Below are 10,600 nucleotides of genomic sequence, written 5' to 3' on the forward strand. Positions count from 1 at the left end.
ACAGTTGGAAAGATATGGCATATAGAAGCAAACCAGATGGACATTATGAAAATGATTAGAGGAAGTTCAGGAGTAAAAACAAACAAAATATAATTATTGACTGTGTCCATAAAATGTATATAGTATGTATAAGCTGGAAGTTGAGGCCTAAGCATTGTTGTTCACTTTGTTTACTCCAATTAGGGAAGGGATGGTGGGGTTGGAAAGTAATTAAGGGAAATATATATTTTAAAAAAGGATATGTATGTACAGTGGGGAAAAAAAGTATTTAGTCAGCCACCAATTGTGCAAGTTCTCCCACTTAAAAAGATGAGAGAGGCCTGTAATTTTCATCATAGGTACACGTCAACTATGACAGACAAAATGAGATTTTTTTTTCCAGAAAATCACATTGTAGGATTTTTAATGAATTAATTTGCAAATTATGGTGGAAAATAAGTATTTGGTCACCTACAAACAAGCAAGATTTCTGGCTCTCACAGACCTGTAACTTCTTCTTTAAGAGGCTCCTCTGTCCTCCACTCGTTACCTGTATTAATGGCACCTGTTTGAACTTGTTATCAGTATAAAAGACACCTGTCCACAACCTCAAACAGTCACACTCCAAACTCCACTATGGCCAAGACAAAAGAGCTGTCAAAGGACACCAGAAACAAAATTGTAGACCTGCACCAGGCTGGGAAGACTGAATTTGCAATAGGTAAGCAGCTTGGTTTGAAGAAATCAACTGTGGGAGCAATTATTAGGAAATGGAAGACATACAAGACCACTGATAATCTCCCTCGATCTGGGGCTCCACGCAAGATCTCACCCCGTGGGGTCAAAATGATCACAAGAACGGTGAGCAAAAATCCCAGAACCACACGGGGGGACCTAGTGAATGACCTGCAGAGAGCTGGGACCAAAGTAACAAAGCCTACCATCAGTAACACACTACGCCGCCAGGGACTCAAATCCTGCAGTGCCAGACGTGTCCCCCTGCTTAAGCCAGTACATGTCCAGGCCCGTCTGAAGTTTGCTAGAGTGCATTTGGATGATCCAGAAGAGAATTGGGAGAATGTCATATGGTCAGATGAAACCAAAATATAACTTTTTGGTAAAAACTCAACTCGTCGTGTTTGGAGGACAAAGAATGCTGAGTTTCATCCAAAGAACACCATACCTACTGTGAAGCATGGGGGTGGAAACATCATGCTTTGGGGCTGTTTTTCTGCAAAGGGACCAGGACGACTTATCCGTGTAAAGGAAAGAATGAATGGGGCCATGTATCGTGAGATTTTGAGTGAAAACTTCCATCAGCAAGGGCATTGAAGATGAAACGTGGCTGGGTCTTTCAGCATGACAATGATTCCAAACACACCGCCCGGGCAACGAAGGAGTGGCTTCGTAAGAAGCATTTCAAGGTCCTGGAGTGGCCTAGCCAGTCTCCAGATCTCAACCCCATAGAAAATCTTTGGAGGGAGTTGAAAGTCTGTGTTGCCCAGCGACAGCCCCAAAACATCACTGCTCTAGAGGAGATCTGCATGGAGGAATGGGCCAAAATACCAGCAACAGTGTGTGAAAACCTTGTGAAGACTTACAGAAAACGTTTGACCTGTGTCATTGCCAACAAAGGGTATATAACAAAGTATTGAGAAACTTTTGTTATTGACCAAATACTTATTTTCCACCATAATTTGCAAATAAATTCATAAAAAATCCTACAATGTGATTTTCTGGAAAAAAAATTCTCATTTTGTCTGTAATAGTTTGATGTGTACCTATGATGAAAATTACAGGCCTATCTCATCTTTTTAAGTGGGAGAACTTGCACAATTGGTGGCTGACAAAATACTTTTTTCCCCCACTGTATATGTGTATATGTACAATGAGGGAAAAAAGTATTTGATCCATTGCTGATTTTCTACGTTTGCCCACTGACAAAGACATGATCAGTCTATAATTTTAATGGTAGGTTTATTTGAACAGTGAGAGACAGAAAAACAAAACAAAAATCCAGAAAAATGCATGTCAAAAATGTTATAAATTGATTTGCATTTTAATGAGGGAAATAAGTATTTGACCCCTCTGCAAAACATGACTTAGTACTTGGTGGTAAAACCCTTGTTGGCAATCACAGAGGTCAGACGTTTCTTGTAGTTGGCCACCAGGTTTGCACACATCTCAGGAGGGATTTTGTCCCACTCCTCTTTGCAGATCTTCTCCAAGTCATTAAGGTTTCGAGCCTGACGTTTGGCAACTCGAACCTTCAGCTCCCTCCACAGATTTTCTATGGGATTAAGGTCTGGAGACTGGCTAGGCCACTCCAGGACCTTAATGTGCTTCTTCTTGAGCCACTCCTTTGTTGTCTTGGCCGTGTGTTTTGGGTCATTGTCATGCTGGAATACCCATCCACGACCCATTTTCAATGCCCTGGCTGAGTGAAGGAGGTTCTCACCCAAGATTTGATGGTACATGGCGCCGTCCATCATCCCTTTGATGCGGTGAAGTTGTCCCGTCCCCTTAGTAGAAAAACAACCCCCAAAGCATAATATCTCCACCTCCATGTTTGATGGTGGGGATGGTGTTCTTGGGGTCATAGGCAGCATTCCTCCTCCTCCAAACACGGCGAGTTGAGTTGATGCCAAAGAGCTCGATTTTGGTCTCATCTGACCACAACACTTTCACCCAGTTCTCCTCTGAATCATTCAGATGTTCATTGGCAAACTTCAGACGGGCCTGTATATGTGCTATCTTGAGCAGGGGGACATTGCGGGCGCAGCAGGATTTCAGTCCTCCACGGCGTAATGTGTTACCAATTGTTTTCTTGGTGACTATGGTCCCAGCTGCCTTGAGATCATTGACAAGATCCTCCCATGTAGTTCTGGGCTGATTCCTCACCGTTCTCATGATCATTGCAACTCCACGAGGTGAGATATTGCATGGAGCCCCAGGCCGAGGGAGATTGACAGTTCTTTTGTTTTTCTTCCATTTGCGAATAATCGCACCAACTGTTGTCACCTTCTCACCAAGCTGTCTTGTAGCCCATTCCAGCCTTCTGTAGGTCTACAATCTTGTCCCTGACATCCTTGGAGAGCTCTTTGGTCTTGGCCATGGTGGAGAGTTTGGAATCTGATTGATTGATTGCTTCTGTGGACAGGTGTCTTTTATACAGGTAACAAACTGAGATTAGGAGCACTCCCTTTAACAGTGTGCTCCTAATCTCAGCTCGTTACCTGTATAAAAGACACCTGGGAGCCTGAAATCTTTCTGACTGAGAGGGGGTCAAATACTTATTTCCCTCATTAAAATGCAAATACATTTTTAACCAAATCTTATTTAACGAGGAAAAGTATAAAAACCACTTCTGTGGTCATCACTATCCTCTTGCAATAGGACCAGCTGGATGGCAAAAACTGTGCTAATATTACCTCAAAAATTATATTAATCAAAAAATAACTATTGACCATGCCAAAAGAGTTGAAAAGAAAAGTTTTGAGTGAGGAAAAGAAGAGTTAAATTTTGCCTTTACTGGCAGAGGGATATAGTGAGCGTCAGGTTGCTTCCATCCTTAAAATTTCAAAGACAGCGGTTCATAAAACAAGGTCAAGCAGCAGACATTGGGGACAACAAAGGTACAGACCGGCAGAGGGCAAAAACAACTCCCTACTGACCGGGATGACCGCCAACTCATTCGAATGTCACTCAACAACCGTAGGATGACATCAAGTGACCTACAAAAATAATGGCAAACGGCAGCTGGGGTGAAGTGCTGTAGACTAGACTGTAGGGGAAATACTGTGTAGAGCCAGCATTGCCAAGAGGACTAGACTGTAGGGGAAATACTGTGTAGAGCCAGCATTGTCAAGAGGACTAGACTGTAGGGGAAATACTGTGTAGAGCCAGCATGCCAAGAGGACTAGACTGTAGGGGAAATACTGTGTAGAGCCAGCATGCCAAGAGGACTAGACTGTAGGGGAAATATTGTGTAGAGCCAGCATGCCAAGAGGACTAGACTGTAGAGGAAATACTGTGTAGAGCCAGCATGCGAAGAGGACTAGACTGTAGGAGAAATACTGTGTAGAGCCAGCATGCGAAGAGGACTAGACTGTAGGGGAAATACTGTGTAGAGCCAGCAAGCCATGAGGACTAGACTGTAGGGGAAATACTGTGTAGAGCCAGCATGCCATGAGGACTAGACTGTAGGGGAAATACTGTGTAGAGCCAGCATGCCAAGAGGACTAGACTGTAGGGGAAATATTGTGTAGAGCCAGCATGCCAAGAGGACTAGACTGTAGAGGAAATACTGTGTAGAGCCAGCATGCGAAGAGGACTAGACTGTAGGGGAAATACTGTGTAGAGCCAGCATGCGAAGAGGACTAGACTGTAGGGGAAATACTGTGTAGAGCCAGCATGCCATGAGGACTAGACTGTAGGGGAAATACTGTGTAGAGCCAGCATGCCATGAGGACTAGACTGTAGGGGAAATACTGTGTAGAGCCAGCATGCCAAGAGGACTAGACTGTAGGGGAAATATAAGAGAGGCAGATTGTTATTGTGTGTCTACTGTATGTTTATGTCTAAATAAACCACTACAGTCAACATAGGGCTTACACTGGTGCATAAACTCTCTATAGCTTAAAGAAGCAGGACCTGAATGGGTGAGCAGAGCAGCCTCTAGCCCCTCCCTCCCTGACATGGCCATACCCACAATGTGATCCCCAGAGGAATCCCCACAGAAAAAGCCAGTGGGATAGTATTTAACTCAGAGTAGAGAGACAACCTGACCGACATGGGTCTGTGTGGCGCTGTGTTACCCCATACCTTCTACACATCAGGGGAATGAGTCTCTCTCCGGCTCCTGCTCTGGATCCAAGTCTGGCTGGTAGTCTGGGTCTTCTACATCTGGCTGTGGTGGCTGGTGGGCTTTCCTTGCTCTGGTCTGCGTCTGCCTCTGGGCTGGAGTCTGTCATATGCAGGCTCCAGGGCACCCCTTGTCCTCCGGCGTTCTCCCAGGACGGGGACTTTGTCATCGGGGGTGTTTTCTCCATCCACTACTACATGAACACTATGGAACACAGCTACACCAGCCTGCCTGAACCCCTGCAGTGCACCGGGAGGTCAGTGAGCGCAAGAGGGACCAGGGGACAGGGACTGTGGCTGTGTGGGGAGACAGATAAACTGTGTTTTAAAGACAGATAAACAATGTGTTTAAAGACAGAGAAAGATTCTGTTTAAAGACAGAGAAACAGTGTGTTTTAAATACAGATAAAGTGTTTTAAAGACAGATAAACAGTGTTTTAAAGACAGATAAACTGTGTTTTAAAGACAGATAAACAATGTGTTTAAAGACAGAGAAAGAGTCTGTTTAAAGACAGAGAAACAGTGTGTTTTAAAGACAGATAAAGTGTTTTAAAGACAGATAAACAGTGTTTTAAAGACAGATAAACTGTGTTTTAAAGACAGATAAACAGTGTTTTAAAGACAAAGAAACCGAGTGTTTGTGTCATAGAGAGTAGGTAAAGCCTACTGTTACAAAGGATCACATTTTCAAAATGGAGGCTATCCTACAATGTCCTCAATTGCAGAATACAAATGTGTAGGCCTATAGACAGTGTGGAATATAAGGATAGATATTAGGCTGTTTGCCCTGGTAACTCTATTAAATAAAAATACATTCTACGTGCTAGTTTACCATTTAGTCAAGAGGTGCTCACTCACACATCTTCTATTTACAGTATGGATTCCCGTGAGTTGCGCCTCTCGCGCGCCATGGTCTTCGCTGTTGAGGAAATAAACAACAGTTCGGACCTGCTACCGGGTGTCACGCTTGGTTATCAAGTGCACGACTCGTGCTCCTCAGTCCTGATGGCCGTGAAAGTGGCCTTCCAGCTGGCTAACGGCCAGGACCCCATGTTTGATACCGGAGAACAGTGCTCGGGGTCGGCTACGGTGACAGCTATTGTGGGCGAGTCTGCCTCCACACCTACCATCAGCATGTCGCGCATCATCGGCCCTTTTGGCATTCCTCAGGTAAACTCCTGTGGAAAGAAATCATTCAGCTTCTTTTAACTTACTGTATTCCAACTGTATTCTTCTCTCCTTCAGAAATAGACATTTCTGTGTGAAATTATGTGGAGAAAGTCTGGAGAACGTCTGTAGGCATTCAAACAATCTGAGGACTATCTTTCATAGGCTAGGTTGTTATGGGAGACCAGGGATTGGTGTCACACTTTTTACTCATGTATTTCTCAGCACCAGTATGTCTTATAAAACTATTTCCAACATGAGTAGAATGACCAAGGTCTTGGGTAGAAATGTGTATCCTTTTCATTCTGTCCTAATGAAAAACAATAAATTGGGTTATTATTATTAATGTATCCCTAACATCATACTACATAGCTAAAGGGAATAAAATAAGGAAGTAGCCTATAAATGAGACTTGTTTGGCCGACATTATGTTCTTTTTCAGGTTTTCGACTGTCTGTTTTTACCTAGGTGAGCCACTCATCCACCTGTGCGTGTCTGAGTGATAAGAAACAGTTTCCAACCTTCTTCAGAACCATCCCCAGTGACCAGTTCCAGGCTGCCGCTCTGGCCCGCCTCATCAGATACTTCGGCTGGACCTGGATTGGGGCGGTCCGTTCCGACTCCGACTACGGTAATAACGGCATGGCGGCGTTCCTAAAGGCGGCACAAGAGCAGGGCATCTGTGTGGAGTACTCTGAAGCCTTCTACCGTACCAACCCACTCAGCAGAGTGCAACGGGTGGCCGACGTGATCCGCAGGTCATCCATGATTACTTGTGAACTTTTCATTCACACAAAAGCAAAACCTTATTTATAAAAGCTGCTATTGTTATTAATTTCTCTCTTTTCCCAAAGCTGACCTGTGAGACCAACACGATTTGCATATTTCAAGCATGACAAAAGTGTTGATTAATACTGATCTTCATGTTCACTTCACTGAGACATTCCAATGAATGACAAACATGACAAGCATGTTTTATGTTTTAATCATGTTCCCCACAGCTCCACAGCCCGGGTGGTGGTTGCATTCGTAGCCTCTGGGGACATGAGGATCCTGCTGAAGGAGTTGGACCGTCTGCCCTCTCCGCCCCGCCAGTGGATCGGGAGTGAGACCTGGATAGCCGAACCAGATATGTTGCGCTTCAGCCTGTGTGCCGGGGCCATCGGATTTGGCATCCAGCGCTCTGTCATCCCCGGCCTCAGGGACTTCCTCCTGGACCTCTCCCCCCAGAAGGTGTCCAGCTCTCCCCTGCTCACTGAGTTCTGGGAGGGAGCCTTTGGCTGTCGGCTGGAGATAGGTATCTACAGTGTCCTAGCTATCTATCTATCTATCTATCTATCTATCTATCTATCTATCTATCTATCTATCTATCTATCTATCTATCTATCTATCTATCTATCTATCTATCTATCTATCTATCTATCTATCTATCTATCTATCTATCTATCTATCTATCTATCTATCTATCTATCTATCTATCTATCTATCTATCTATCTATCTATCTATCTATCTATCTATCTATCTATCTATCTATCTATCTATCTATCTATCTATCTATCTATCTATCTATCTATCTATCTATCTATCTATCTATCTATCTATCTATCTATCTATCTATCTATCTATCTATCTATCTATCTATCTATCTATCTATCTATCTATCTATCTATCTATCTATCTATCTATCTATCTATCTATCTATCTATCTATCTATCTATCTATCTATCTATCTATCTATCTATCTATCTATCTATCTATCTATCTATCTATCTATCTATCTATCTATCTATCTATCTATCTATCTATCTATCTATCTATCTATCTATCTATCTATCTATCTGTCTGTCTGTCTGTCTGTCTGTCTGTCTGTCTGTCTGTCTGTCTGTCTGTCTATCTATCTATCTATCTATCTATCTATCTATCTATCTATCTATCTATCTATCTATCTATCTATCTATCTATCTATCTATCTATCTATCTATCTATCTATCTATCTATCTATCTATCTATCTATCTATCTATCTATCTATCTATCTATCTATCTATCTATCTATCTATCTATCTATCTATCTATCTATCTATCTATCTATCTATCTATCTATCTATCTATCTATCTATCTATCTATCTATCTATCTATCTATCTATCTATCTATCTATCTATCTATCTATCTATCTATCTATCTATCTATCTAACGTTCTGTCTGTCTGTCTGTAGGGACTACTACAGGTGTAGGGGTTAAGGAGAAGGTGTGTGATGGTAGTGAGGATATACATCAGCTAGAGACCCCCTACACAGATACATCCCAGCTGCGTGTCACTAACATGGTGTATAAAGCTGTTTACGCCATAGCACACGCCATCCACAGCATTGTTTGTGAAGAGAGAGCAAACTCCACTGTGCACTGTGACAAAAACCTCAATGTGAAACCAACACAGGTGAATGACTAGATTAAAGTAAAATGTCCTGATAGATATGTTTATTTAGACTACATGTATGAAGGAGTTCTCACTATACATTACAGCTGGTTCTGAAGTAACACCTCTGATAAATACATCAGGTAAATGAGGGTTATGTTTCTCTCTCCCTCAATCCATCCCTCTCTTTCACTCTCTCCCTCTCTTTCCCTCTCTCCGTCCCTCATCCCCTCTCTTCATCTCTCTCTCCATTTCGCTCTTCCCCTCTCTCCATCTCTCTCTTCCTCTCTCTCGCTCTCTCTCTCTCCATCTCTCTTCCCTCTCTCCATCTATCTCTCCATATCTCTCTTACCTTCTCTCCATCTCTCTCTCTCTCCACCTCTCTTTCCCTCTCTCCATCTCTCTTCCTCTCTCCATCTCTATCTCCATCTATCTCTCCCTCTCTCCATCTCTCTTCCCCTCTCTCCATCTCTCTCTCCATCTCTCTCTTCCCTTCTCTCCATCTCTCTCTCTCTCTCTCCACCTCTCTTCCCCTCTCTCCATCGATCTCTCCCTCTCTCCATCTCTCTTCCCCTCTCTCCATCTCTCTCTCCATCTATCTCTCCCTCTCTTTCCTCCATACTTTCTCCCTTGCCCTTCCAACCCTCAGGTCCTGGAGAGATTGAGAAGGGTGAACTTCTCCCGTAACGGGTACCAGGTGTCTTTCGATGCCAACGGGGACCCAGTGGCCACCTATGAGCTGGTCAACTGGCAGATAGGGGAGAGTGGGAAGATGAAATTTGTGACAGTGGGGCGCTATGATGCATCCCTGCCCCCTGACCAGAGGTTTCACATCGAGAAGGAAATCACCTGGGTAAAGAACAGTACACAGGTGCCTGTGTCAGTGTGCAGTGAGAGCTGTCCCCCAGGCACTCGTAAGGCTGCACAGAAAGGAAAGCCTGTCTGCTGTTATGACTGTATCCCATGTGCAGAGGGAGAGATCAGCAATAACACAGGTAGGCCTATAGGAATAGTTGGCAGAAAATGTGTGGTCATTTCTGTCATTGTTTACTATATAGTGGTTTATTCATATTAATAGCACTACAAAGGTAGTGTCTATCAATCACGTTCATGTTCTTATTATCTTATGTAAGCTGCACAGCAATTCAACATTCTTTATTGTAAACTGCCCATGTGCAGCATTGTGGGACATGTATTTGTATGTGTAAATAAATAAAACCTGAACCTGCTATTATTAACATTTGATGTATGTTGTTTTGTCCTGGTCAGATTCTTCAGACTGTCTGATCTGTCCTGAGGACCACTGGCCCAACACTGAGAGAGACCGCTGCGTCCTCAAGCCTGTGGAGTTCCTGTCCTTCCACGAGGTTCTCGGAATAATCCTGACCGCCTTCTCTGTGGGCGGGGCTTGTCTGGCCATCTCCACGGCAACCGTCTTCTACCACCACCGAACTTCGGCCATCGTCAGGGCCAACAACTCTGAGCTGAGCTTCCTGCTGCTCTTCTCCTTGACTCTGTGTTTTCTGTGTTCTCTTACTTTCATTGGCCGGCCCTCTGAGTGGTCCTGTATGCTGCGCCACACAGCGTTTGGGATCACCTTAGTCCTCTGCATCTCTTGTGTTCTGGGGAAAACAATAGTGGTGTTGATGGCCTTCAGGGCTACAATTCCAGACAGTAATGTCATGAAATGGTTTGGGCCTCCACAGCAGAGATTGACTGTGGTGTCCTTCACGTTTGTCCAGGCTTTGATATGCACTCTGTGGTTGGTCCTGTCCCCTCCCTTCCCTGTTAAAAACCTCACTACCTACAAGGAAAAGATCATTCTAGAGTGTGATGTGGGTTCAGCCATTGGTTTCTGGGCTGTGTTGGGGTATATAGGACTCCTGGCTCTCTTGTGCTTTGTGCTGGCTTTTCTGGCTCGAAAGCTGCCTGATAACTTCAATGAGGCCAAATTCATCACCTTCAGCATGCTCATATTCTGTGCAGTCTGGATCACCTTTATCCCAGCTTATGTCAGCTCTCCTGGGAAGTTCACTGTAGCTGTGGAGATATTTGCTATCATCGCCTCTAGCTTTGGGTTGTTCTTTTTATTATTTGTTCCAAAATGCTTTATTATTCTGTTCAGGCCGGAGAAGAACACCAAGAAACACCTTATGGGGAAGAACACATTGTAA

The 10,600-nt window shown here is 43.8% G+C and overlaps 1 protein-coding gene across 1 annotated transcript; it reads left to right on the forward strand.

Moving 5' to 3' along the window:
- Positions 1-4,965: 4,965 nt before the first annotated feature.
- LOC311123221 (extracellular calcium-sensing receptor-like) lies at positions 4,966-10,600 on the forward strand (the record flags this gene model as incomplete). The annotated part of the gene is made up of 7 exons (XM_084197480.1): positions 4,966-5,099; positions 5,718-6,012; positions 6,478-6,767; positions 7,011-7,315; positions 8,245-8,447; positions 9,076-9,421; positions 9,696-10,600. Exons 1-7 carry the CDS (start codon positions 5,041-5,043, stop codon positions 10,598-10,600), a joined length of 2,403 nt encoding a protein of 800 aa, XP_084053606.1. The 5' UTR covers positions 4,966-5,040.

The sequence above is a fragment of the Coregonus lavaretus genome (genome assembly GCF_964263955.1).
Source record: "Coregonus lavaretus genome assembly, contig: HAP1_SCAFFOLD_553, whole genome shotgun sequence".
NCBI classification, from domain to species: Eukaryota; Metazoa; Chordata; class Actinopteri; order Salmoniformes; family Salmonidae; genus Coregonus; species Coregonus lavaretus.